The 25,181-nt window shown below is 39.2% G+C and overlaps 5 protein-coding genes across 5 annotated transcripts; 3 read left to right on the top strand and 2 right to left on the bottom strand.

Moving 5' to 3' along the window:
- The first annotated feature begins 779 nt into the window (after positions 1–779).
- Positions 780–8,978, top strand: LOC107861462 (mitochondrial outer membrane protein porin of 34 kDa-like). The gene is made up of 5 exons (XM_047407544.1): positions 780–3,729; positions 6,886–6,978; positions 7,895–7,972; positions 8,082–8,290; positions 8,390–8,978. The coding sequence occupies exons 1-5, from the start codon at positions 3,715–3,717 to the stop codon at positions 8,694–8,696; spliced, it is 702 nt and encodes a 233-aa protein (XP_047263500.1). The 5' UTR covers positions 780–3,714; the 3' UTR covers positions 8,697–8,978.
- LOC124896316 lies at positions 2,806–3,491 on the bottom strand. The gene is made up of 2 exons (XM_047407874.1): positions 3,224–3,491; positions 2,806–3,122 (listed from the first exon to the last, which is right to left on the bottom strand). The coding sequence occupies exons 1-2, from the start codon at positions 3,489–3,491 to the stop codon at positions 2,806–2,808; spliced, it is 585 nt and encodes a 194-aa protein (XP_047263830.1).
- Positions 8,979–10,544: 1,566 nt separating the features above from the next.
- Positions 10,545–16,595, bottom strand: LOC107860556 (THO complex subunit 2-like). The gene has a single exon (XM_016705951.2). The coding sequence runs from the start codon at positions 16,343–16,345 to the stop codon at positions 10,757–10,759; it is 5,589 nt and encodes a 1,862-aa protein (XP_016561437.2). The 5' UTR covers positions 16,346–16,595; the 3' UTR covers positions 10,545–10,756.
- Positions 16,596–17,105: 510 nt separating this feature from the next.
- Positions 17,106–19,063, top strand: LOC107858381. The gene is made up of 3 exons (XM_047407875.1): positions 17,106–17,176; positions 17,260–18,438; positions 19,042–19,063. The coding sequence occupies exons 1-3, from the start codon at positions 17,106–17,108 to the stop codon at positions 19,061–19,063; spliced, it is 1,272 nt and encodes a 423-aa protein (XP_047263831.1).
- Positions 19,064–23,220: 4,157 nt separating this feature from the next.
- LOC107858382 (mitochondrial fission 1 protein A-like) lies at positions 23,221–24,632 on the top strand. The gene is made up of 4 exons (XM_016703036.1): positions 23,221–23,362; positions 24,140–24,261; positions 24,397–24,460; positions 24,547–24,632. The coding sequence occupies exons 1-4, from the start codon at positions 23,221–23,223 to the stop codon at positions 24,630–24,632; spliced, it is 414 nt and encodes a 137-aa protein (XP_016558522.1).
- The last annotated feature ends 549 nt before the right edge of the window (positions 24,633–25,181 follow it).

Here is a 25,181-nt window from a genome sequence, read left to right on the forward strand (position 1 = left end):
GATGGAGTTGGGCATCAGTTTTTGCAGTCCATTTAAGAACAAGGCTTTTTAGCCCTGCCCGGATAAGCTCGCGGCCCGTGGGACTTGAGCAATGTGGGTTGGGCTAGCCCGTGGGCCGGCCTGTAAGTCAAACACATGCAACTATTTAAATTGCTTATTAGTATTTTTATTTGGTTCGAAAGATATCATGACAAAAGTTATTTAATTTCACTATTAGATTATTTTCTGGGGGTGTTGGAGACTTGATTAACAAGTATTAACACCATGCAATATTATCTGGTAATATTTATGTTTATTAACATTCTAAAATTAAATTATAAGATATTTTTTTTAAAAAAATGGGTTGGCCCGTGAGGCCCACTGCCCACAGAGTAATGGTGTGGGCTTGACATTTTTTGGCCCATCATTTTGATGGGCTAGCCCGACCTGGCCTATCAAACTCAAAGCCCGTGTGGACTGGGCCGACCCATATTGACGGTTCTACCCACAACCATCAAACATGAATGTAAACATAAAAGGCAACAACAGCAAACTACTCAAACTAAGCAGGATAATAGTTGTAGTCCTTTAATTAGTGAGCAGTCTTATGCTTCATAGCAGCCTTTACATGCACCTCTTGTATAATTTGTCTTATTATCTGCGTAGATAAGAGTTTCTTGTTCTGAAAAACTCTAGAGTTTCTCTCTCTCCAGACGTGGTAAACAGTAGCAGCAAGTAGCATCCTATAAACCTCAGCCTTATGGGAACTTCCTCTGGCATATGTAACAACCCAAGAAACCTCTTCATTCCATTCTTTAGGGTCCCGAACAATACCAATCCATAACAACAACTTTTTTCATATAATAGCAGAGACATTGCACGTAAAAAACAAATGTGCTATGAACTCGTTCTCATGCTCACAAAGTAGACAAGCTTGATTAGTCACAACACCCCATTTAAACAACCTGTTTCTCGTTGGTAACCTGCCTAGAATAGCATGTCTTAGTATGAAAATCCACCTTGGTAGCCCTATATTATTACATACAAGCTTCCTCCAATGCACTTTTGGAAATTGCCCTCTGAGCTTGATATAAAGTTGCTTTGTAGAAAATGTTTTCATATCTGCCACATCATTAAAATCCATACCTACTTTTTGGAAGTATTTGGTAGCCTGAAGGATTTTTTGAATGACCCAAGAGGCCTACTTAGGCACATCCACAAGTAGATTTTTATTCCTCCCATAGTAACAGTGTACCCATTGCACCCATAGCTTATCCTTCTTAATTAGCGCACACATTCCATAGCAGCTTTCTGATGGCAGCTTTATTCCAAATTGCCACATCAAGTATGTTCAAACCTCTAGCCACCTTAGGATAGCAAACTTTATCCTAAGCAAGTAGAGCTTTCTTTGATAATGTTGCACCTCCTTTCCACAAAAAGGTTCTGCAAGTAGCCTCAATAACTTCAACGACCTTTTTGGGTAATACAAAAATTTGTGCCCAAAAAACCTGAATGGAAAATAAAATGGACTTAACCAATTGTGTACCCTACCAGCATAAGAGACGTGTTTAGTGGTCCGTGATTTTATTCTTCCCAGCATCCTATCCAGTAGAGGTTGACATTGCACAATAGAGACCCTCTTGGTACTCAGGGAAACCCCAAGGTATCTAAATGGTACTCCTTTGGTGAATCCTAGAATATCTTGAATTCCTTGTTGAACTTCATTTGACACTCCTCCACAATAGAAAGAACTTTTGTTTGGGTTAGCAACCAATCCCGAACATTTAGAGAAGCACTGAAATCTATCAAATAGCACTTGGACAGATTTGGCATCTCCTCTACAAAAAAGAAGCAAGTCATCTGCAAATCCTAATTGTATGAGGTTCACTTTACTACCTCGTGGATGAAATTTGAATTGGGGTTCTTGTCTTAGAAGCTTCAACATCCTACTTAAGTATTCCATCACAATCACGAATAGAAAAGGGGAGAGAGGGTCTCCCCATCGGAGACCTTTCTTTGCTTCAAACGGTTTAGCAGGCTGTCCATTAATAATGATGGAGTATGAGACTGTCATGACACACACCATGATCCATTGCACCACCTCGCTAGGAAAGTTTAGACCTACTAACACTTGTTCTAAAAAAGGCCATTCCACTGAGTCATAGGCCTTTGGCATATCAACTTTAAGCATGCATCTTGGAGATATACCTTTCCTTCCATATCCTTTGACTAATTCATGGCTCAACAAGATATTATCAGTAATAATTCTGCTTGGGACAAAAGCTGCTTGGCTACCATCAATAATGCTATCCATAATTGGCTGCAATCTTCTAGTGAGCACTTCGGAAATCAACTTATAAAGCATGGTGCAACAAGAAATCGGCCTAAATTCCTTAACTGAGAAAGCATTCTGAACTTTAGGGATCAAAGTTACTGTTGTGCAATTTATTGCTTTGTACACCTTCTTAGATTGGAAGAAATGAATTACAGCATCTGTCATCTCATCTCCTATAATAGGCCAGGCCTTTTTGAAGAAAAAAGCATTAAAACCATCACATCTTGGGGCTTTTTGATCATCAATAGTCCTCGGCTCTTGGTATACCTCCTCTCTGGTGACTGGTTTTTTGAGGTATAGTTGTTGTTCCCTATTCAGTATAGATCCATTGGATAAAACATTAGGTTGAAGTGCGGGGAGTTCACTTGCACTGGTCCCCAACAGCTGCTTACAGAAACTATTTACCTCTGCTTCTATGCCCTCAGTAGTATGCAATAGTGCACCATTAGAAGAGACCAAGGACCTGATATGATTTTGGCTGACTCTATTTTTCATAGTGGCGTGGAAGAAAGCTGAATTCGTATCCCCCAATCCAACCATTGTATTCTAGACTTCTGCCTGAGAATACTTTCCTCCACCAGTATCCATTTCTCCGAGTTTAGTTTTATCTCCTTTTCTTTGTCATATACTTGTTGATCAGTGAGGGAAGTGAGGGAGGTTCTGAGTAGTATCTGGACATCTTCAAGTTGTTTCCTGAATGATTGAACTTTAGTTTCAGCATTAGAAAACTCTCTCGAATTCAATTCTTTCATGGCTCCTTTCATCAGCTTAAGCTTCTTCCAAATCTTCTCCATGGGACAACGTTGAACTTTTTTTTTGAGGACCATATAGCAACCACAATGTGTTGAAACTCAGCATGGCTTGCAAGATGGTTCAAGAACTTAAAGGCTTTGCATATCTAGTCTGTACCTCTTCCACAAAGTAAAGAATGATCAGAGAAATGAGGGTCTTTTATTTCCATCTCTAAATGAGGCCATTTGCTCATCCAAGCTCCATTAACTAAAGCCCTGTCAATTTTACTGTGGACATGAGAATCAGTCCAAGTAAAAAATCTCCCTATAGTCTTGAGTTCATATAAACCGGCGTTTGTCATCAGAATCTCAAATTCCCTAATTTCTGCATCCATGACTGTAGTATTCCTATCCTCACCCCTGAGAATAGCATTGAAATCACCCATTAAGAGCCAAGGGTTGTGAACACTAGACCGACTACTAGTCTAGAGAGTGTCCTTGGCATGAGATTTCCAATCATTCAGCTCATTCACATCAGCCTCGTGATGTTGTGGCATCCTCAGTTAGAGGTAGTGTGCGTGGCACCTCAATTGATGATTCAGTCGTTCGGTCCGAGTTGGACCCGTTCAGATTTATTTTCCTCCATGCCCGTCGGGCATGTGACTGCGGATGTCACCACGATTGGTGTGTTTTTAGTTCTAGTCTTTATCCCTTATTATATGTATTGAGATTTTCATACCTATTGGTAATTATATGCCTTGATGAATTGATATTGATTATTATGTGCCTTGTTATTAAATTCATAATTATGTTACTACTCTATGATTTATTTCTTTTAGTAGTGGGTCGAGTAGATCGATATTAATGTTGTTACCTATGGGTGTGGTTTGGGTTCAAGTCCCATTTATCTTGGCACATTAACCCTATTATGGCCCTTGAATGGTACATGATATTGATGTTCATTTTGATACCGCCTGTTCAGTATGATTGATATCGATATTACTGTTGCTATTGCTACCACTGCGTGAGGTTACTGATATTACTTGATATTATCACTTGATGTTGTTACTTGATGTAATTGATTCTTGATGGGTAGCTGTATAAACTAGTGTTATCTAGTTAGACTTTCATTTTCTTGTGATATTATTAGGTGGCTCGAGTAGATATAGCCCGATTTGATGATTTCTTTCCCCTAGCGCGGCAAGGTTGACTGTGTTCCCTCTTGGTTAGCTGTATTAGATTGATTACGGGGATGTATTGTGATATCGATAGGAAGGTTGACCTTTTATGGCACTGTTATGACCTAGAGTTGGCAATTAAGTTATATTGCCTAATATGAGTTTGAGATTCTTAGACTTGCGTTGCGAAGGTTTTCTCTTTGGCTATCTCTTCCAATATGACTTGTTTGTGAAAGAGACCAGTTTGAGGTCTGTCCTTGTTTGTGGCTATTTCTTCGTTTGATAGCGATTTTGATATTGTGTTGAGATGTCGTGGGTGTGTTGGGTTCGTTCCATTGGGATGGGTTGCCCTGTTGCTAGTGTGGAGGTTGGATACTCCATTGTTATTGTGATATGGTTTTGTTTAGTGGAGCTGGAAAGTTAGAGGCAGGTGACCTTTCCTGTGATCGTTTCTTAAGTTGCTAAAATTCTTCATCTTGAGCTATTGATTTTCTAGTGGTGGTCTTGGATTTGACCTTGGTTTTGAGATTAGTATGGTTCTTCTATGATGCGATCTCAATACTAGCCCAGAGCTCTTTCCTCTCTTCAATAGTATGTAATCCATATATAGCATAGAAATCAATCAAGTGACTTCTACTATGATCTGTAATAAAATTATGAATAATTTGGTTTTCAGTGTGTAATACAGTAACTTGCACGTTACCAGGATTCCAAAGTAACCATATGCGTCCTTTACCATTAGCTGCATAATTATTCTTCCACCCCCAAACTGGCAGGACCTTCCTTACAATTTGCTTAGCATTCTGTTGCGCTACTCTATGCTCTATCACAGCAATGACATCTATGTTTTCCTTATTTATTATCCTACTAAACTCTTTATGTTTATGCTATTTATTAAAGCCCCTAACATTCCATGTGGCTATCTTCATTGGGTTGGTTTGAGAGGGCTCATATACATCCCTGCATTTCGACTACATTGTCCCTTATTAGCTAAATCAAAAGCATTTTGGATCATATATTGTAGTTTAATTTCCGCCAAAGGGTTAAACTCATTACGTACATTAACAATACTATCATGTAGCGGGGAAAGAGCAGGAGATTTAGTGGCCGACTTTCCCTTCACTTTCATCCATTCATGATCAGTAAAAGCGTTCGTGGTTACTACAGATTCCATACTTGTCTGAGCAGCCACCACATTTGCATTCTTCCCACCTTGTACTGGCTGAGCATTTACAGGTTCCTTGATCCTTGAACTTCTTGTTGGTCCCCAAGCTTATTCCCTCTATGATGCCAAATCTGCTCAATATTCTTAGGGCCAGGCCTAGGTGGAGGTAGATCCTGTTTCGGTTGTTTAGCTTGGCAAACATGCCCAATTTGACAACATGTAGTGCAGTACTAGGGCTTCCACTTATAGAACACTGGTTGCGCAAAAATTACTCCATCGGGATTCAAAAGCTTCACCTCCGTCGGAAGGGGAACAGTGACATCCATTTCTACCAAAACTTTAGCATATGAGATTCTTTCCATATTCGTAGTACAATCATCTGCGCAGATTGGAGTGCCTAACCCACTTGGAATACGACTAAGAGAATTCATTCCCCAACAGTTGATGGGAGGTTAGGGAATTTCACCCACAAAAGGGATCGTCTTCAGAACCTCCTTATTGAAGTTAAAATTGGCACTCCATGGTTTCACAATAACTGGCTTATTATTTAGCATGTGTGGCCCTGTCATAAGAATCGCATCCCTATATTCAATGTTATGGAACTTGATTACAAAGTACCCATCATTGTGATAACAGATTTTTGGCTTATGTACAAACCTCCCCTGCCCATCTATGAATCGAGCAATAGCAGCAATTGTTGGGTCAGCACCAATAACATAAAGTATCATTGCAGCCTTCCAGTGAGCGGATTCTTGCTCAATTTCTTCTTTATCCAATTGGGCAATTTTAACCCCCTCCTTGTGTGTCGGGGAAACAAATCTTAATTCCATTCCTCTTGATGCCATTTTATTACCATCAAATAGGTTCACCCATGGCTTTGTCAATTCTACATCTGCTGCTAAGTTAAGCTTCCTCTGTGTACCAGTTACTTCTGTGTGTTGCTCCATTGACTTCATCATCACAGGATTAGAGACCTGCAGTTCTGAGGTCTGGCCGGCAGAGCTTCCAACTAATGAAGATGGAGCGGATAACATCGTATTCCCTTCCATTGGAGGAGTATGAGAGGCACTCCTTGCTTCTAATAAAACGGGTGGGGTTAAGGAGGGTTCCTTGTCGAGCTTTTGTCCTGGGCTTGTGTGCGCAGCAATAGTCTTCCCGAGCCGTGGATTTGCTTTCACCGGAGCAGCAGAGATTTGGATCTTGTTAGCAACCTTCTTCCACCCTTTCGCCAATAGGGCAGAGAAAGTTCTTTTGTGTTTAATTATTAAAACATGGCATTGTTAATAGAACTTTTCACCTTTTGTTGGTGGCATCTGTGTCTTTTGAATCTTGGCACTAATTATCAGTTCTCTCTGAGGAAATATAGTTCTATGTAAATTATCAGTCCCTTTAGTTATAAAACTGAATATCTGCAACATTATTTCCTATGAAAGCTTCCATAGATGTCTTGAGATATTTTTTCTATGTTCTCCTTTTGAACAATTTCTTTGTTCTTAGACTATTAGTTCATCAGAATCGAAGAAGGATGAGCTGTTTCCGGCTGATGTCAAGGCTCAATTGAAGAACAAGAAGAATACAACTTACATTAAGGTTGAGTGTTGCAGTTCTCTTCTATATTTCACTGTTTATTTTGTTACCTCACTCTTGTATGGTGCTTTTCTGATTTCTGATCTTCATCGTTGGTGGTTATCTGGCATCAGTTATATTTGTGAACATAACCCTTTTTGGATTTACAATACCATGTTTATATTTGTTGCCTTCTTTATTATTTTGCTTTCAGATTAACTATTAGCTAAATTTTCTTCTTCTTTCTCTTAGGTTGGTGTGAGACTATCCGGGAGAAGGTTGGTGTGACTTTAGTGGAGTGTAAGATGCGGGAAGCACGATTGAGATGGTTCGGACACGTGCAGAGGAGGGGCATGGATGCCCCGGTCCGTAGGTGTGAGAGGCTAGCGTTGGATGGTTTTAGACGGGGTAGAGGTAGACCGAAGAAGTACTGGGGTGAGGTGATTAGGCGGGACATGGAACAGTTACAGCTCACCGAGGACATGACCCTAGATAGGAAGGGCTGGAAGATGCGAATTACGGCAGAGGATTAGGGCCAGTTCGGGTCGCTAGTGTAGGGAATTAATTGGTGGGGGTGTATTCCTGTTATGATTCTGTATTCAGTGTTTCGTGTTCCGTGTTCCATGTTTATTACGAATCTGTGTGCTTTCCTCTGCTTTATTATTCCTGCATTCCTGCTTTACTCTGTTTTATATTCCCTATGGGTGCCGTATCTATGTTATGTCATCTGCTGCTGTGCTGTACTATGTGTTTGTGTGATATCGCGTGACTTGAGCCGGGGGTCTTTCGGAAACAGCCTTTCTACTTCATCAGAGGTAGAGGTATGGACTGCGTACATCTTACCCCCCAGACCCCACTAAGTGGGAATACACTGGGTTTGTTGTTGTTGTTTCTCTTATGCAATGAACTTAATCTGATATAACTATGTAATCAATGTTAGTGTTCCACAACCATCACACTTGTTCCATGGATGAAGTCAATTTTAAGCTTCACAGTTCCTGACCAAAAGTCTGGAAAGGTAAACAACTGTGTCGTTTATTTGTCAAATAGTGACATTGAGAAGAAAACGTTTCAAAGCAAATCACTGCTCCTTGTTACCTTTTTAAGTTTTGTATCGTTCGTGACAGGTGGAACATCAATTTTTACATGACTATGTTGGGATAAGCACTAGTGCTGGATTGACAGAAAACCCCATTGTTAACTTATCTGGTGTTGTGGGAACTAAGGGTCTTTCTCTTGGAACTGATGTGTCCCTTGACACCACGTTGCGAACATTCTCTAAGTTCAATGTTGGCCTGAGTTTCACAGACGATGGGGTTGTTACTTCTTACAATCTGTAAGTTGCTTCCATTACTGTAAGATATCTTCCTTGAAATTGAGTATGCATTGACAGTCAAGTTATGTTAGAAACTTGAAATTGAGTATGCATTGACAGGAATAACAAGGGAGACACTCTCAGTACATCATACTACCGTTCACTCGGCCGTGTGAATGATACTGCTTTTGGCTTGGACGCGACCCGTACCTTCTCCACCAATGAGCACACATTTACTATTGGCACTAAGCATCAGCTGGATGAGGTGGCCACTGTGAAGGCCAGAGTAAACAATGTTGGCAAGGCAACTTCACTGCTCCAATACGAGTGGCATCCAAATTCTGTTTTTACTCTTTCTGGTGAAGTTGACACCAAAGCCCTTAACAAAGGGGTAAAGTTTGGATGGGCTGTTAAGATGATGGGTTAGGAGATATGTGTCACTAGTGTTTGGACTGTAAAGATAACTACGTGGTTGCTAGAACCACTCGTCTTCTTTTGCTAAGTCCATACATTCTTATTCACCCTCTTGCGTAACTGGTAATGGGTTGTACATCTTTTGACATTTCACTTTGAGGTTACTCGTATTTAAGTTAGGAGATTATTGCTGGTATGGCGCCATCTCTCTTGCTATTAAGCAGTGTTGGGAATATTATTTCAGTTGTGTTATTTTGAATGCTTGTTTCAGACGTATTGACGTATTGAAAGTTTTCAAGGACCAAAGCTCCTTTCTGACAAAATTTGAAGGACGGAAGCCCTTTGTGTGTCTATCATGTCACATCCTTTTTGTTTCTTCTAACACAGTAACTGAAATAACATTTATATATACACTAATGCATACCTGCACTGTACGCAAAGAGGAAGCAATAGTAAGTAGCTGACAGAAAAGAGGTTATGTTGCAACCAGAGGTAAAATGTTGAGTAAATATCTCAAATGATCACTCAACTTTTATTCGAGCAAAAGAAAATATGTACAGGAAAGAACAATGCGACTGCCCAATATATCCGGAAAGCTAATACATTTATACTGTGTGTGGAATAATATATATCCCAATATCAGCATCAAAGCAATCTCATTTCATAGTGGAACACAATAACAAGTATAGATGCACATTGTGCAGAATAAATATCCTCCAAGTAACTGAGCTATAAGAGTGCAAAATTTACATTATCATCACTAAACAGGTAAGACTTACGTTACTTCATGTCCTGCATACACAGTAGAATCAAAATAACAATCTAGTGTTATAGAAAAAAGAGTGAGCACACAATAACCTACCTAAAAAGATTGAGGGACAACACAAGAAAAGGAATCAAAAAAGAAAGAACTTCAGATCAGTTCATTCCATCAGTTGAACAATTAATGTTAGTTACTCGGGATGAAATCACACTCTTTATGGTTGAGATAGGATTCTTTTCATTTTTATCATGAAATAATTATGATCCTCTTAAGTTTGTAAAAAAAAAAATATATATATTCGCTCTCGTCCCATTTTACGTCGGGCCCTTCTTTTTTTCATTTGTCAAAAAAAGAATGACACATGAAATGAGACGGAGGAAGTAATACTTTTTGTCATGAAAGATAAATGTTTGAGTTTGTGAATTATCACTCAATTATTAGCAAAACACACATAGATGGTTAAAAAGCCAAATGTTTGTCTACAAACGCTTTCAAGTGCGTTTGACTACAAAATCTTCGTCTACCTGACATATATAAGTCTAAGGTGTGAAACTCAACAAGTTGAAATAGTTTAGTTAGGTATAAATAAAGCATTGTTGAGTTAGGGATGTTGAGATGTATGATCATACATAACTATACAAGATTAAATATGATAACATTTACGAAAAGATTCAAGTAGCACGTACTAAGAATTTTTTTTTAAAAATTTGTCATTTCCTGCGACGATAGCTAAATGTCGAGGTCCGTAAATGTGATCCCCATGGTGAGTGAACATGTCAAATGGGTACAGGATAGATTTAAAGATTTGTTATCATTTTTTTTTCTGCATCAAAAAATGGCTAAATACCACTAATAAAGAGTCCAAAAAATGACCATCCGACCAAATATTTCCTTTCAAACAGTAAAGCATATATGGCACGTAAAAATGTAAATACAGAGTTCCGAAGCAATTTGCACAAAGAAACACATACTTCTTGCCTACCTACATATACTCTTTGTAGTAATTCAAACCCCATCAAGGGCCTAATAAAAAAATTGACTAAACAAAAATGGTCCGGGAACACTTGACACAAGCCAAAAACACCCTGCTACTTTTTATTTTTTTTGAATAAATTTGGGATTTTATTGATTTATAGAAAACGAGAAAATATCACAACGGCCAATTAGCCAACATAAATAACAAACAAAAAGAAAGTCTTCTACCGCGCCCAAATCTACTTTAGCCCAACTCTTATTACATATAAACTAGCCTGCTACGTTTTACTTCAGCAGCAACAAGCAGAAACTTCATTTGTCTTGTGGTTGAGCAATTACTTCCTATGCCGCCTCTTGGGCTCAGCTCTTTGCCTCTTCTCGTCATCCCACTCTCTGTCATACATACTGGAGTCTGCATCACGACGGGGTGCTTTGCTGCCACTTTCCTTCCCATGAATCCTAAGACCTGGCTCGTCCAAGTAACCTGGACGCTGCTGAACAATAACACCCTTCCGTTCTCCCCTATCTCTTCCATCACAGGGCTGCGACATATTAATAGAAATGGCAGGAGGATGAGCAGCAGGTGAATACTCGCCAGGTTCTGAAGCCATATGCTCTCTCTTGAGTTTGCGTCTCTTTGAGGCATTTTGATCCATATCCTCTTTCACGATGCTTCCTTTCTCCCTCTCTCTTTCCCTCTCCTCTACCTTCATTGAAAGTTCTCTCTCTTCCCGCTTTCGATCTCGGAAATCTTCTTCTCTCCTCCTCTTCAAATCATCCTGCGATAACGCATTATTTTCTTCTGACCGCCGTCTCTCTCTCTCATCATGCCTTGGGGAAAGTCTTTGACTATGCCTGGCAGTTCCAAAACGTCTATCAGAATCGTCATCTCTCCTGCCTGCATTAATGGATTGTGGGACCATGTGAGGAGGCAGTGGTGGAGGTGGAGGCAAATTTTGATTGTGAAACCGATCATCTGTGTGAGATTTCTCTACAGACGCTTCACTATGTCGCAGCTTAGTCCTATCATCTTTGATTCTTTCATCCTTACTCAACTTATCAAAGTTTCTATCAGCAACTCTCTCCTGTACTCTTTCAATTGAACGTTCTCTTCCATGCCGCTCTGTTGACCTATCTCTTGATTTTTCAAATGCATCATCCCCGCGAGACCTGTCAGGACGGTCTACTCGTTCTCTGTGGTCTCTCTCAGGTCTTTCACCACCCTTATCTTTTGATCTATCTAGAGGCTTTTCAGAGGCCCGGTTCAATATTTGATCATCAGATCCATGTTTATCATAATCTACTGGATGAAGTTTATCTGCAGTTCGTACATCCATTAACCGCTCTCTCTCCAAAGAACGAGCATCACCATAATCGATATCTCTATTGTCAATTTCACCTTTCCGGCGTTTATTCAGTCTCTCCAGCTCTTCCGCAGGAATCGATCTTTTCTGTACTTTTTCATTAGCTTTAGAAGCATCCTGTCGAGGCGAATGGACCAGACGCGATGAGGACTCCTTCTGCACATCAGAACTTTCATTGACATCATCGTTTCCAGCAGAAACCCTCAGATCAGCAAATTTAGTAGCTGTAAGTTCGGCATTAGATTCATTTGAAAGATCTACCAATCTTGTTAATGAAGCTGCACCTTTATGTACAGTTGAAAACATGTTACCATTCCCTGAAACTGTAGCAGAAACATTAACATTCCCACTTGTTCTGCTCTCAGAAGGATAACCAACATCACCAGAAGCAGCTCCAGATGCTCTTCCAACAGCTTTCCCAGACTTGTCATCTTTTGCAGTATCATGCTTTTGTTGCTTTGAGAGAGTTCCAGGAGTAGCTCGCTTGCCTGTAGCTCTTCCCTCCAGTTCGCCAGACATTTTAGAAGCAGCTTTTATGGTACTCTCTTCCAACGGTCCACACAGAGATTCATCAACCTGTTTTTGACTTGGAGTATCAGATTGCGGGGCAGCAGATAGCACTGATTGAACATCCAGCCCATTAATTGATTGACTGCCTTTCTGTTTTACCGGACCTAGATCTGGTTTTGGCAAAGAACTGTCTGGCCTGTCCAACTTGCCATCAGCTACCCTTCCTGCTGCCACAGTTCTTCCTTGTGCCACAGGCTCACCTTGAGAAACACTGGGGCCACTGCCGTTTGGTATAGCCAGTGAATTAACAGTCGAAGACTTAGAAGCAGGTGGTGCTGCAAGTTTTAGTTCTAGATAACCCATACCAAACTCTTCATCTGTCACCCATGATAGCTTTCTAGATGCCAAAGCTGCAGCAACCCCTGCTGCCAATACTTTGAGATCCTCTCTTTCATCAGATTTAATTTTGGCAACCCTCTTCTCAAGGTTTATTCCACTCTTCCGAGTAACTGGAAAGACACTAGAGATCTTCGTCAATAAAATAAGTGCATTTCTGATTTCCATGTACTCAGTTGATTCCAGACACTGAATGAGCAATCTCGTGATTCTTTGACTCCACTTCCAGTGTACCTTAATAAATTGGCCATACGTAACACGCTGGCTGTTTGGATATCTGTAATAGACTGCAAAACCAGGCATGTTTCCACACTCACGTTCGTAAATTGATTCATCACCCTTCCAACAATAAGCAGTCTTCAACGTCTCATACAAAAATCTTCCCAGGCGACCTACTTCATACTCCGTGCAACAACAGATCATGGGTTGTAATGTCTTACATATCAAAACGTCTATGTGGTTCACAGTGTTAAAGAAGGGTGTTCCAAGGGAATGAAGGGTATTAACAAACACGGCGCAATAAACAGCATCTGGCATACTGAACGTACAGCGTGGAAATATACACCGCTGAAGGAATTCCATGTTGATCTTTAAAGTATCAGGACAGGAACTCAGCCATGTATCCTTTTCACGAATAAGGCGTCTACGAACAGATGTAACATGTTCTTCATGCCTCTGAAGCTCCATAGTTAACCGATCTAAAGATTCTTGAATTCTTTCTTTATCTTTTTTCCTTTTTGTGATTGCAGAACTTGAATTATCAGAAAGTTCTTCCAGAGCTTTAAGAGCAGCATGCTGCTTAGCAATTTCAAATTCGTAACGGGATTTAGGAACATGAAGATCATAGAGTGTGAGACCCCAAAAGGCCGCATACAAGTCTGTGGACAAGCTATTCCAGGCTTTCGAAGGCAACATTGTTTTGATGGTATCAAGAAGATCTTTCCATGAGATAGGTTTCCGAGAAGAACCAAGGTCTTGTAAGTAAGCAGATGAGTCTGATCTTTCAGACTCCTTTTCAGCATTGGCTGCGCTCACTGCTTCATCACTATCTGAAGGCCAAAAGACATCTGAATTTCTCTGACACCTGAAGAGCCTCATAACAGGCCGATAAATCAGAAATGCCACCTCAGGATCAAGATGATACACATGTACAAGCTCATCTAGAGCGGGAATAAGAACAGCATAGGCGGCCGTTGGAGTCACTGCACTAGACAAAAATTCCACATACTGAAGAAGGGCTCCATGACACCTATCAAACTGTTCACTGACCATTTTAATATAAGGGACTTCCGCATTTATAACTACCAGAGAACGATGTTGAGCAATGAGTAGCAAGAGTGGAATTGCCAACTTTGGTTCATCTTTTGGGAGCAAAGCATCCCTCAGCCTGTTAGTCGATTTAATCAATGCCTTATTGTTCCGTGTTATACCAAATGAGGTGGCCTGGTAGCGTAGAGTGTCACTTCCAGACATGGCATCCAATTGTTCCTCTGTCATATTTTCTGTATAGTGTACATTAGCCATTTGCTGGATAAGCTCCTGCATGAAGACAAGCTCAATACCATTTCCTTTCTTCAATTGATTAACAAGATACTGAAAAAGACCCCTCAATTCCATTGACGGATATTTTTTACACAGGTGACCCCAAAATGATGCCAAAGACTGAAGCCAATCAGACAAATTAAGGCCGTCATCTTTCAGCTTCTCTCTCCCACTTTGTGCCAACCGTTCAATAACAACATATTCCAAAATATCATACTCCAGCTGAGTCAGATATTTAAAAGCGTCTACAACAGGTGTAATCATATCCCTGTAAGCCTCAATCTGGTGAACAATTGTTCGCAATACTGTCATTGGATTGGCATTAGCAAGTTTGGCAACCATTCGACCAAGCTGCTTTAGATTTTCTTTTGCAAGGCGCTTCAGGATCCTCCTAGTGTCCAACTTTGCTGTTTGCCTTGCAGCCAAAAGCATTGGACATTGCTCATCATCTCTCTCCCATTCACCATACAAACGATAACGCACCTCATACGGAAGGAGATTCATTAGTTCCCAGATCTCTAGTCCAACAGCAGGATTTGCTGGTATCAACTGTAAGGAAGGAAGCAGGCATCCTCCTAATGCTTCTTCAATTCTTGACCTAGCATCCTTCAGGAGCATTTGAGGAGTTCGATCTCCAATGGTTACATTTTGGGAGATATAGCATGTCTGGCCACTAGTGACAAGCCCATGTGCACAAATGTAGTAACCTCTCAAAACTCTGCATACCTTCTGTAGCAACAACGTATCTCGATACAGATGAGGTCCCACAGAGGAAAGCATCTCAAAAAGCTCCTTTCGAAGATTGATATAAGATCTACTGCTTGATGAATTTGCCACTTCCATAGAGTAGTCAGTGACAACTTCAGGAACTGAACCCAAAAGTTGCATCTTGCAAACAAGGTCATTCGGTTCAGATATTGTTTTTTCAATGAGCCTGAATAATCTATCACATATTTGTACATGCTCCACTGGATTAAGATGTGAGAGACGGTCAAACAACTCATGAGCATGACTCCAGTCCTCCACTTCGAGAAATCCCATAAGCAAGCCCAGGGGTTGACTACTTTCTAGCTCTGAGGAACGCTCCGCAACTGCCTCCATTTCCACATCCAGTGCAGCATACAGATCCACTGTCACATCTTGTTTCTCTTCATCCATGAGATCCTTCCCAGTAGCAGCAAGATTTATTCTACCTATTTTGTTAGCCTCATCAAGTCTCTTAGCTGAAAATGCATTGTAATGGTCCAACGCATCCTCCTCCTTGGGAAGTAAATGTGCATAAATACTGTCAACATCAATGAAATCTCTTTTCACCAGCAAGGCCGTTAGCTGATAGAGTTCACTTGGAACAGGATCGTTTACTTCCAGCCGCTGGTAGTATTGAAACTTAAACCCAAGAATGTGGGAGGCATGGGACTTGGGAAATATGGGAATCAAGTCCAAGAATATACTATAACCAGGCTGACATTCAAAACACTCCAAAACAATATCAAAGACTCGGTTTGGATCCAGATCAAAGTGCCCAATTAATGACTTGATTATGCCAACTGTGGCAGCTGAAGCATTTTGCGTAGAACCCTCTCGAATTTGACAAAGGAGAGTGACCAGCTTTGCATAACCTTCACTCTCTTCGCGAAGAAGGTTAAACTTTGTTTGTTGATAAAGAAGACGAGTGTTTACCCTGACCTCTTTCGACTTCAGATCTGCAGCCTTTATCTTGATCATATCAGATTCCCACAAAAATTCTTCCTCACATCGCTCCTGAAAAAACCTCAAAGGAACCAAAGCAGATTCCACAAGCCACTTTGCCAGCTTGTTAACACGTTGACGACTTTCTCCTGGCAACGACAAATCCTGAGCCAATTGGGTGACAATATCAGCCAAACTTGACCCTAGCTCCTCCTGAGAAGCATAATCCACAAACTCCACACACTCTAATGCCACTTTACATTTCTGAAACGGCAACTCACCTCGAACCATAACCCAGCAGAGCTCATAGAGAAACCGTAGAGTGGGAACTGGTTCAGAGAATTTGAAGCTAGTGTTTACATTTTTCAACTCTTTGAGGGAATCCTCTGTAAAGTACAAATACTCCAAAGGTGAAAGCGACATTTTTGTTCTCGGAAATGACCTAGGGTTTTGGCACTGGCTGTTAAGATGTTTTAACGAGAAAAAAAAAAAAAGAAACTGGAGAGAAACGCGAAATGGTGTGACTGGGTGAAAACCCTAAATTGGTGGGTTTTCCCTCTGGAATTTGACAAAGGAGAGTGACCAGCTTTGCATAACCTTCACTCTCGCGAAGGAGGTTAAACTTTCTTTGTTGATAAAGAAGACGAGTGTTTACCCTGACCTCTTTCGACTTTTATATCGTACAGTTTTTTTAAGAGTTGTCTGATATTTGCTTACAATAAGTTTTACGAGATTTTTGACCAAAATCATCCCTCATATTTCACCCCAACTCTCACTACATCCTTATAATATTCCACTTAACCTAAAACATTTTTCAAGTTTCTCAAAGTAAATCAAAAACATTCCTCCGTTAATATTACCATCTATGTACAACGGAATTTGTCTCTTACCACGTGACTTCTCTTTTCCCTCCATTTCTCTCAAAATCTTTATTCTTGCCTTCTAATCTCCCTTTTGACAGAACAAAAAGGCACTTTTGGAAAGCTTGAAATAGGTTTTCTAATGATTAAACAATTTATTCTTGGATGAAGCTTCTATCTCTGTAAAATTGACACCTTGCTGTTGAATTTGTAACAAGGGTTAGTTACTAACGGTAAGCTTAATACATTTTAGTTTTCTTGATTTCTTTTAGTTATGAAAGAGTTGATGCTTCACACTTCTCTATTATATAACAAAAATTACTATGTCGACAAATTCAATGTTCGGAAGTCAGGCAATATATAGTGATTCTGATAATGAATCATATTACGAAGAGTTTGAAGATTCAGATCATGAAGATGACATTTTATTTGATCAGAATGTTGATTCTTCTGTTGAAACCTTTTTGTCAATATCAGAGAAAATGCGAGAACAAATGATGATAGTGAAGAGTTTATCAGTAAAGAGTTGCAAAAGAAGATGCAAAATGAAGATGGCAACTCAGATCGTGTTGTTTCTAGTGACATGGAAAGCTTGAATAATGATAGCGATGCATCTAATGAAGATTTCAAATTTCCAAAGCATAATCCCAAGACCGATGATGCTAATCCTAATTTAGCATTAGGACAAATATTTCAAAACAAAAAAGAGTTTAAGGAAGCTGTTACTACGCATGAGATTAAAAGTGGAAGGACGGTCGAGTTGATAAAGGATGACTCAGTAACAACAAGGGGAGCATGTAAGCATCATCCCTCTTGTAAGTGGGTAATTCTAGCTTCAAAAATACATAGGGACATGAATTTTCAGATAAAGACTTACATCTCCGAGCATACATGTTTTTGTTGGAATGTCAAGAATAAGAGTGTCAATTCCAGTTGGATTGCAAAGAAATATGTCGATAGAATCAAATCTAACAGAGAATGGAAAACATCAAAATTCAGAGAGGAAGTCAGTAGAGAACTGGGAGTAGATGTATCCTTATGTCAGGCAAGAAAAGCTAAAAAGAAGGTCATTTCTCTGATTGATGGTAATTTTAATGACCGGTTTAGCATGTTGTGGAATTATATTAATGAGATCGTGCGATCCAATCTCGGAATATCAATTTACATGAAGTTGACACCAAATGAGACCCTGAACAAACCGTCTAGATTTCAAAGATTATACATTTGTTTTGCAGCATGTAAAGATGACTTTAGGGTAGGTTGTAGAAAGATAGTTGGTGTTGATGGTTGTTGGCTGAAAGATTCTATGTATGGTGCACAATTGCATGCTGCTGTTGGTTTAGATGGCAATAACAATATCTTTCCTATAGACTATGCCATTGTGGAAAAAGAGTGCAAGGATACATGGCAGTGGTTTTTGAACTATTTGGCGATTGATATTGAAATAGAAGAGCAATATCTATGGACATTCATGTCAGAGAAGCAAAAAGGCCTTCTTCAAGCTTTTGCGGAAGTGTTACCGGACGTTTCTCACAGATTTTGTGTCCGATACTTGCACAATAATTTTAAAGCGGAAGGATTCCCTGGTCAAGCATTAAAAAAGGCTTTTTGGAAAGCAGCTAGAGCAACAACTGTGGAAGCGTTTAATATGCAAATGTCACGACCCGAACCGAAGCCCTGACCGTGACGAGCATTTCGAACCATGAAGGCCTGGATGCCCTTCTCAATCTGGCAGTCATGCACAATATTCATACAATAAAGGAAGATGCGGAAATATAACTTAATACAGAATCATGGTCATACTTTGAACTCAATTTAACGATAAGAAATTTAAAATCCAACAACTCTAGACAATATCTAAACCAGTCTGCAAAATCTCTATTACATGCTAAAATGACAACTGTCTGAATCTGGGACAAGGTCCCAGTAGACCCAACATAAAATAAATAACATAGTCTGAAATAAATAGGCCTTCTGGAATAAAGAAGGCTCACCACTACACAGTCTCTTTTCTCTGAAATCTCTACTGCTTAGCCGGACCTCTAGATTGAGCCTCAGACCCTGAGAGATAAGGGGTCAATACAGTTGTACTGGTACGTAGAGCAAATCCAAAATAATAATTTTTATTCAACATATATGAGAGCAATTTAAAACAGTTCATAAATATATCATATGTTAAGAATCACATGGGCATATTTAAAAGACTCTATAAAATCATCTGAAATCTGTGACATACTCTTTGTTTTACTTCTGTGGTAGGTGTTATACCCTACAACTCTGAAATTCTACGGGCTATATGGAATCTACCATTAACTCAGCAGCCAAGCCCCCAACCCAAGTTTGCCGCAAGGGTCGGAGTCTCTGTCTTTACTACGATACAGGGGCCGTTGCCAGCGTACAATAATAATATACCCATATCGGCAAAATATGATTTTAGGCAATGAGTCAATTGACTCGTGCCTTCTTCGGATAACCACCTAACCCTCTTTATGCCCATTTTTAACTCTTTAAAACATGTATTCTCTGAAATCAAACTTTGAAAACTCTAACTCTGTTATGGCATACAACTATATGGTGTCGTCATACCATTAATTTGCAAGTCGCATCTCTAAGACATTAATAACATATTAAAATCTCCGTTTTCAAAATATAAGGTTTGGGACCACCATATCAATAAATCAAATCAAAGAATCCTCTCTTATAAATCAGGTAAAACCATGCAAGCAACTTTCTTGATCAACTTTTCAATAATACAAGGTGGTCATGTCAAAGTTCTCGTTCACAAAAAATTCTTTCTCTTTAACATAAAACGTAATTATATCAAGAAAACACCCTCTCATCATCTCTAAATCATGTTCAAATACTATGACATTGATAAAACTACTTTCGAATCATAAAACATGTATTTCAACTCTTTTCCGACAAGATCATAAACTTTAATTCAACACAAGAGAGGGATTTTGTAATTTGTGCTCTCAAACACTCTTTAATCTCAATTTTTCATACATATATATACATGTAAATCAATTTAGGATGGGGGGAGGCCGAAAGGCCAAAACAACAATATCACTTAAACATTCAGAAAGCATAATTAAAATCATGGGTTCCGAAATCCCTTTCTAAATTCATGCTTGATAGCCTTTAAATCATATTTGAAAGTTTTCAACAAGCCCATGTAGTTTAGGATAAACCCCACGTACCTTAGATTTCGTAGTTAGAAAAATAGAACCTAGGTCTTGATCCTTTTCTTGGAATTCTTGATCTTAGGGATGAGTTTCTTGATCTTTAGGGAAGGAGTTAGGGTTTTGTTTTGAGAGAAAAATTGAATTATATCGTGTATTATGCTTTTGGGGCGTGAATCTTATGTTATGGACGGACCTTGGGTGAGGTAAATATCACGCCCCGAGCCGAGGCCCTAGACGTGGCACGCAGCCGATACTATTGCTAGTATGAGCGAACGTTTTGGCATATCACATGAGCATACAACTAACATAATGAATAGAGAGGAAATAGAATAGAATAAGATTTCTTAAAGGATAAAGTCTTTCATCAATGTTCATTAATATCACTTAACGTCTGAAGATACAATAGTCATGACAAATAATACTAAAAATTACAAGATCTGTCTGGCAACTAAATCAGTCTGTGAAGCCTGTAATAAGTACCAATACTAAAAGAAAAGAAAATATAATGAAGTCATCATATCGCATCCAACTTCCTGATAGAAAAGAGGCTCACCAATAGCAGAAGATAGATATCCTAATGAGGTGCCTGACCGTGGACATGAGAGCCAAAACCTACATCATGAAACGATGTAGCACCAAAGGCGATCAATACGTGGAATGTATTGGTATGCAAAATCATTTTAGGAGGGTAGTACATCAAAAGATTAGAAATGACAATAAAATTCGAATGTAAAAGAAGACAACCGGAAAGGAACAAGAATATAAGCTAAATTTATAATTGACCAAGTAAAGTAGATTTAATTCCTTTGATTATTTGTGGGAGAAAGTAGTGAACCGTCATAAACCACCATGTGAGCGCATGGAGTCTGATCTCGGCCCGATCAGCTAAGCCGTCCTATACCTTGCCGGGCATAGGATGTGACATGACATAATTTGCTAGCAAGTATCCATGGTTAGTCCCTTTTCGGGACACATAAAAAAAAGAGTCATCCGACTTGCGGAATAATCTCTATCCTATGTCGGTAAACATAGTTTCGGGTATTTGTCATTTCAACCTATGCCTCCACGATAAGCTAACTAACTCCCTTATGCTCATGACGTTATCTTATTTATCTGATTAGTTCTTGACCAAAATGTTAGTCTTGTTACGTTCATGTTCATAGTTTAGCCTTTTTAGGCTCATGCTCATGGTTCAACCTCTTTAGGCTCATAATTATCTATAGCCACTTTAGGCTCATATTGAGAGTTAACCGTAATAGGTCCATATTCATAAGTTAACACTGTCAATATTGGAGAGTCATGATAGTAAATTTTATGGTTCGCTACGTATAATTCGTGAATATGACTTATAAATGCTAGTTCGCAAGACTATCCAGAGTGATGATTAGTTATAACCTATGGAACAGGTAGATTTGTGAGACTTGTCTACACATCTTTGCTGACTGTGAGCGCACAAAACGGTTTACTTGAAGCTATGAAAATTATGGTCATTCACATTCAAGAGGGTGGAATCAATCAGGTGTTAGAAAGCATTGAAAGGACGCACTAGAAATGGCTAAAAAGATTGTGGGAGCATTTACGGGAGTAATTATACGCCGTGTTTGGGCTACTAGGCATTGGAAACTTTTCAGGAAGGTAATGTACATATAGGGACAGTAGTTGAGTAAATACAGAAAAGTGGTCGAAAAGGTAGATCATTGAAATCTGTCCAAATCAGCCCATACATGAAGTAGTTTGGCACCATAAATATTCTGTAAATAGTGATTATTCTTTTTGCTTTGTTGAGACTTAAGTTCTCTGACCTCTTTCTGGTTGGATAGTTGTTTGCTCTTTAGATGTACTAGGCTTTCGGTGGTTATGGAAAAAGCTCATAATAAGGAACAAGTAATATCTCATTCCTTAAGTAAATTCACAATTTTTGGGAACCAGGATTAGCCAAGGTCATGAAATTCATAATAGTAACAGATTTTATTATTTCAAAGGTTAAGAGAATTTCCAAAAAAAAAATAAAAAATGTAGTCCAGGTACTTGATAAACTGAAAGAAAAAAATTCAGCGTGCCAACATACACTTGGTCAGGAACAGATATAAACTTAAAAGACAAAATGGACGTTCTTCATCATTTAATTAATCCGACCGTTTTTTTTTTTCAAAAATTTTAGAAGTAGAGGATTACTTATTGAGGATTATCTAGACCACCATGTCACTGGCCGGATAAGATCCTGGTGGTTCCAGATTTAGGCAGAGTCATTCCATACAACCTGAATAAATAAACGCTTTCCAAGATGCGAAGAAAGAAAAAAATAGTGACTTAACAGATTGAACACTTAAGCTTATTACTGAATAGAGAACACACAGACTCCACCTAATTAAGACAGGAGATTACGAGACAGAATTTGGAATACAGTAAAGCATTCAGAAACGTGAGCCAGGAACGGTTCTACATACCTCTTAAAACATTGAAAGAACTTTAGATCTCAAGGAGGAACTAAGCTTGGTCCCTTGAGCCAATTCTATGGAGCTTATTAGAAGTTGAGTTTGAGAGGTGATTAGGATTGTTGTGCAATGATATTACATTCTGAAATTGGTGGATGCAGCAGTGGTTTAATTCAGGAAAGTAAACAGACAACTTAAAGAGGCAGAATTTGCTGGAAAGTACAAGTAACATGTTTGCCAACTAATAGATTCCTGGAACCAATGAATAAAAAGAGTTTTTAATAAATTGGGATAATGTTAAAACAAAGAGATTAAATTGTCCTTGAAGGATCTCACAAGGAAAAGGTTGTGAGATGTCACATTAAAGGTCCAAATTGCCCTTAAAAACGAGAAAACAGAACCTGAAAATTAGGTGCGTGCGAGTTACGCATGCTAATCGCGCACAGCTACTGCCTCTCTCACGAAAATGGCTGTAACTTTTTGTTTGGGTATTGGATTTTGGAGAAATTGATATCGTTGGAAAGCTACTTCGAATACCTTTCATTTGATATATAGTAGGCCCTCTAATTCTATATATACAAGGAGTTATGGTTGATGGAAATTGACCAAGTTTAAACGTCCATTGAAACTTAATGCTAGAAATGTTTTAAACTCGTCTTAGAGTTATGGGATTTTTGTGACTTCAATTCATATTCATAGGTATTCCCCACTATAGGATTGATAACCACACATATATTAACGAGGAATTGTCTAGTTCGGGTCCATACGCGTAGGGACGACGGTCTAGATTCTAGTCCGAAAGTACGGGGTGTTACACTATGCATATTGATCGGGCTGTGAGAGATGCTACGACCGGTACTTCTGATGAAGGGAAGAACGAGAGTATTATGAGATTATCGTGGGCGCTTGTTCATTCTAAACAACCTCAAGATGTGCAACGAGGGATCGCTATGCTTCAGGGTGAAAATCAGTCAGATTTATTTCTATATTTATGCTGCACATTGTCTCTTAACTATCTATGTTTCTACGCTCGTGAATTCTGCTACTACCATTGACTATCTATTTTCATCGCTTAACTCCATGTCGATGTTCATCGACATATAGTCATAATGATCTTAGCCACTTATAACGGCATCAAATTCTCTTGCGTTTGAGTGCATGATGTTGGTTGAGAAAGTTTCTGAACTCTCGAAGAATGTATCATCTCTCGTCACAGTCTTCTATTGTTTCTCTCGTAGAGTAACAGGATTTGACAATTACACTTCTCTCCGAATAAATAGTTGTAGGCAGTGGCGGAGCCAACATCTCAACTAAGGGGTTTCAAAATCGAAAAATGTGAACAAAAGAACAAGTCGAAGGGGGTTCAGCGTCTACTATATATACATAAAAAATAATTTTAAGCTTATATAAATAGTATAATTTTTTTTTGCCGAAGGGGGTTCGGATGAACCCTCACTTACAGCTAGCTCCGCTACTGGTTGTAGGAGGTAAAGTTTGTAGAATCAAGAACATGTAACCTATTATAACGACCATGTTACTCTTGAATCGTTGCAATCACTGGTTCCTGGAGCTGTTACTTTCAACTCTTTTGGTCGTTTAAAATCTTTTTTTGTTTTCCGTTCTTCATGTTTGATTGTTTTATTGAATGTTTATGTGTCTAACGTAACAACTTATTTGAGGGTTCAATTGTTAAAATCATACTCTTTTTTTGCTTCTTTTCGGGTTTTTTGTTTCTAGCTTCACTTGCCAACTCAAGTAGTCCACTACAGCAGCGAGAAAAGCTTTATCTTTTAGCTGTTGGATTTTACAGAAGCAGGGAATATTCAAGGAGCAGGGAGCTTACGGATCAATGTCTGGAGGTAACGCTTATTGTGAATTCGCTACTCAGATATCTAGCTCTCGAAATCAACTTGTTATTTATCGATCATTTGAGAATGCAATCGGAATTTAACCACCCCATTTAGTTTTCATAAAAAAAAATTTCTTTCCTTTAGATTGCACCGGATTGGAGACAGGCTTTGTCGCTTAAGAAGGCTATCGAAAATAGAATCACTAAGGGTAATGACCTGAAACTTCTTTCCTTGCTTGCTCGATTTTGTATACCAACGTATGAAATTGTATACATTTGTGTCTATGCAATGCAGATGGTGTCATTGGTATAGGAATCACTCTGATTACTATAGGATTCATTGCTGGTGGGATTGTGGCATCGTTGGTCCGAAGAAAATGATCTTTGCACTGCTCTATTGCGCTTTACCAAAAAAATCATCTGATGTTATTAACTACTCGTTACAATGCCACAAAAACCCGAGTTTCTGTTGACCAAAAAGGAAGATGAACGAACCATATTTGTTCGTTTCTTTTCCATTTCCCTGTGTTTTTCGTGTTCTTTTCGGCTCTTTTAAGGAGCTAGTGAATGTTATATAGAATAATGACAGTGCAAATAGCCTGAAATTCTTGTGATTTAAAGTTCATGTACATTTTGCTTCGATATTTATTAATAACTGTGTGAAAAGAGAAGGGGAGCCTTGGAGTAACTGGTAAAGTTGCTGCCATGTGATGGGAAGGTCACGGGTTCAAGCCGGGGAAACTACCTTGTGATGGGGCCCTTCCCCGGATCCTATGCATAGCGGAAGCTTTAGTGCACTAGGCTGCCCTTTAACTGTGCGTGGAAAGCGCAGGTAAACACTATTAACCTAGTAAAATCGATCAAAATATATCTATGACTAGGATGAAGCTTCGGTGAGACTAAGTGGAGGTCTAAACCGAATAATGTTGA

Source organism: Capsicum annuum, chromosome 2 (assembly GCF_002878395.1).
Source record: "Capsicum annuum cultivar UCD-10X-F1 chromosome 2, UCD10Xv1.1, whole genome shotgun sequence".
Lineage (NCBI taxonomy): Eukaryota > Viridiplantae > Streptophyta > Magnoliopsida > Solanales > Solanaceae > Capsicum > Capsicum annuum.

What these genes read in the sequence shown, in the direction of transcription:
- LOC124896316 (XM_047407874.1), bottom strand. Translation starts at nt 3,491, where the DNA reads ATGGGTGATTTCAATGCTATTCTCAGGGGTGAGGATAGGAATACTACA. An exon ending in TTCTTTACTTTGTGGAAGAG is followed by an intron (nt 3,123 to 3,223) that starts GTACAGACTAGA and finishes TCAAAAAAAAAG; the next exon opens with TTCAACGTTGTCCCATGGAG.
- LOC107861462 (XM_047407544.1), top strand. An exon ending in AGAATACAACTTACATTAAG is followed by an intron (nt 6,979 to 7,894) that starts GTTGAGTGTTGC and finishes AATCAATGTTAG; the next exon opens with TGTTCCACAACCATCACACT. An exon ending in CTGACCAAAAGTCTGGAAAG is followed by an intron (nt 7,973 to 8,081) that starts GTAAACAACTGT and finishes CGTTCGTGACAG; the next exon opens with GTGGAACATCAATTTTTACA.
- LOC107860556 (XM_016705951.2), bottom strand. Translation starts at nt 16,345, where the DNA reads ATGTCGCTTTCACCTTTGGAGTATTTGTACTTTACAGAGGATTCCCTC.
- LOC107858381 (XM_047407875.1), top strand. Translation starts at nt 17,106, where the DNA reads ATGTCGACAAATTCAATGTTCGGAAGTCAGGCAATATATAGTGATTCT. An exon ending in AATGAATCATATTACGAAGA is followed by an intron (nt 17,177 to 17,259) that starts GTTTGAAGATTC and finishes TGTCAATATCAG; the next exon opens with AGAAAATGCGAGAACAAATG. An exon ending in GAAGCGTTTAATATGCAAAT is followed by an intron (nt 18,439 to 19,041) that starts GTCACGACCCGA and finishes CTTCTGTGGTAG; the next exon opens with GTGTTATACCCTACAACTCT.
- LOC107858382 (XM_016703036.1), top strand. Translation starts at nt 23,221, where the DNA reads ATGCATATTGATCGGGCTGTGAGAGATGCTACGACCGGTACTTCTGAT. An exon ending in AGGGATCGCTATGCTTCAGG is followed by an intron (nt 23,363 to 24,139) that starts GTGAAAATCAGT and finishes TTTTGTTTCTAG; the next exon opens with CTTCACTTGCCAACTCAAGT. An exon ending in TTACGGATCAATGTCTGGAG is followed by an intron (nt 24,262 to 24,396) that starts GTAACGCTTATT and finishes TCTTTCCTTTAG; the next exon opens with ATTGCACCGGATTGGAGACA.